This window comes from Camelina sativa, chromosome 11 (assembly GCF_000633955.1).
Source record: "Camelina sativa cultivar DH55 chromosome 11, Cs, whole genome shotgun sequence".
Classification (NCBI taxonomy): domain Eukaryota; kingdom Viridiplantae; phylum Streptophyta; class Magnoliopsida; order Brassicales; family Brassicaceae; genus Camelina; species Camelina sativa.
In genome coordinates this window covers 14,886,392-14,888,289 of record NC_025695.1, presented here as the reverse complement: position 1 = coordinate 14,888,289, position 1,898 = coordinate 14,886,392, and the positions used below count along the sequence as shown (strand labels likewise).

The window sequence follows — 1,898 nt, the reverse complement described above, 5'->3', positions numbered from 1 at the left end:
TTATGTAAGTCAAAATTTAACTAAATTTATTTAAATTTAATTATATTTTTTCGGTTACCCGGTAGTTCGGGTACTAATCGGGCTCTAAAATTTGTAACCCAAACCGACCCGAACCCGATAGTACCCAAACCGAACCGAACCCATATATCTAAAAATACCCAATGGGTTCTATTTTTCTAAACCCGTTTACCCGAACCCGAACGGGTTACCCGAATGCCCAGCTCTATCTCTAAGTACAAATTGTACATGAGAAATGAAGTTCAATACCTGAAATCTTTTCTGTAAAGAGCTTTTCGAAGACGAACACTTGGACTCCTAGCTGCCATGACCTAGTAATGTTGATTAACATCAAAGTTAGTGAATTTTTTTCTAAACGAATGAAAATAAGGAAAACAAAAGTTTAGATCTTTCAGCTAACCCGAAGAACGAATTTTTGGTAGATTGCTTCCGAATCCATGAACTCTTCATGCTTCTGATCACATCCTAAGGTACACACATTATCACCAAGAAACCAAAAACGGATCNGCAATTACCCCAAAATTATGATTATAATTTTGAATATTTCATTTAGTTTTATACCTAAATATCAAAAATAATCAAAATATCTAAAATATTTTTTATGTAAGTCAAAATTTAACTAAATTTATTTAAATTTAATTATATTTTTTCGGTTACCCGGTAGTTCGGGTACTAATCGGGCTCTAAAATTTGTAACCCAAACCGACCCGAACCCGATAGTACCCAAACCGAACCGAACCCATATATCTAAAAATACCCAATGGGTTCTATTTTTCTAAACCCGTTTACCCGAACCCGAACGGGTTACCCGAATGCCCAGCTCTATCTCTAAGTACAAATTGTACATGAGAAATGAAGTTCAATACCTGAAATCTTTTCTGTAAAGAGCTTTTCGAAGACGAACACTTGGACTCCTAGCTGCCATGACCTAGTAATGTTGATTAACATCAAAGTTAGTGAATTTTTTTCTAAACGAATGAAAATAAGGAAAACAAAAGTTTAGATCTTTCAGCTAACCCGAAGAACGAATTTTTGGTAGATTGCTTCCGAATCCATGAACTCTTCATGCTTCTGATCACATCCTAAGGTACACACATTATCACCAAGAAACCAAAAACGGATCAAAACACATTCCAATTAAAAGTCAAACCCAAAAACAAAACAAACACTGTTCACTAAGAACCCTAATTTAGCAATTTTCAGAAAACATCAAAATCAAATTTTCCCAGATCTCTGGAACATTAATAATAATGGTGTTACTAATGATTGATTCAAATGCTCAAAAAAAAAAAGAGAGAAAGTAAAATGTTAAAAAGGATTCAGACCAACTCTGGAACAGAACCAGTAACGATCATCTCCTTCAGGGCGATGATCTGGTGCGGTGAGGTCTACGAACTTTGGAGCTTCTATCGTCTCGTAGAAGTCTTCTTCGGTAAACTCGTCCACTATCATATGCTCGAATGCCTCCATTTACACTAATATTATCAATAAAAATTAGGGATTCACAGGAGAGAGGAACACAGAGCGAGAAAGAGAGAAAGAGAGAAAGAGTAGTGTCTAATTTGGTGCCTGCCTGTCTTTTTTAGCTCAGACAAGATGATTGATGAAGGAACATTCACATAAACTAGCCGTTAAGTGGAAAGGATTGTAATAATGGTCTCTTCTCAGGGTTACTTTTGTCACTACTTGGATTTTGAGCATCTCTCTTTCATCGTGAATAAAGTAAATCTGAAGGAAAAGGAGGATAAAGAAAGAAAGAAGAAGCAAAACCGGTTCTTTTAAACCGGCATTTCCACAGAACCAAACCAAATCCCGTAATGCAGGCATATATTTCTTGTTTCTTTACAAATTTTTTTTTTTTTTTTTTTTTTTTTTTTTTT

At 35.1% G+C, this 1,898-nt stretch overlaps 1 protein-coding gene across 2 annotated transcripts in view; it reads right to left on the bottom strand.

Annotated features, from left to right (window-relative positions):
- LOC104723404 (neurofilament heavy polypeptide-like) overlaps positions 1-1,668 on the bottom strand; it is a 5,215-nt gene extending 3,547 nt beyond the window's left edge. The window contains exons 1-3 of one of the 2 annotated variants that reach the window (XM_010441770.2): positions 1,344-1,668; positions 1,036-1,100; positions 885-946 (exon numbers count right to left, since the gene is read on the bottom strand). In XM_010441770.2, coding sequence (XP_010440072.1) covers positions 885-946; positions 1,036-1,100; positions 1,344-1,488 — 272 coding nt within the window. In that variant the 5' untranslated portion in view covers positions 1,489-1,668. Of the gene's footprint in view, positions 1-267; positions 330-418; positions 503-884; positions 947-1,035; positions 1,101-1,343 lie in introns of those variants that run through there. The other variant, XM_010441771.1, reaches the window with a different exon arrangement.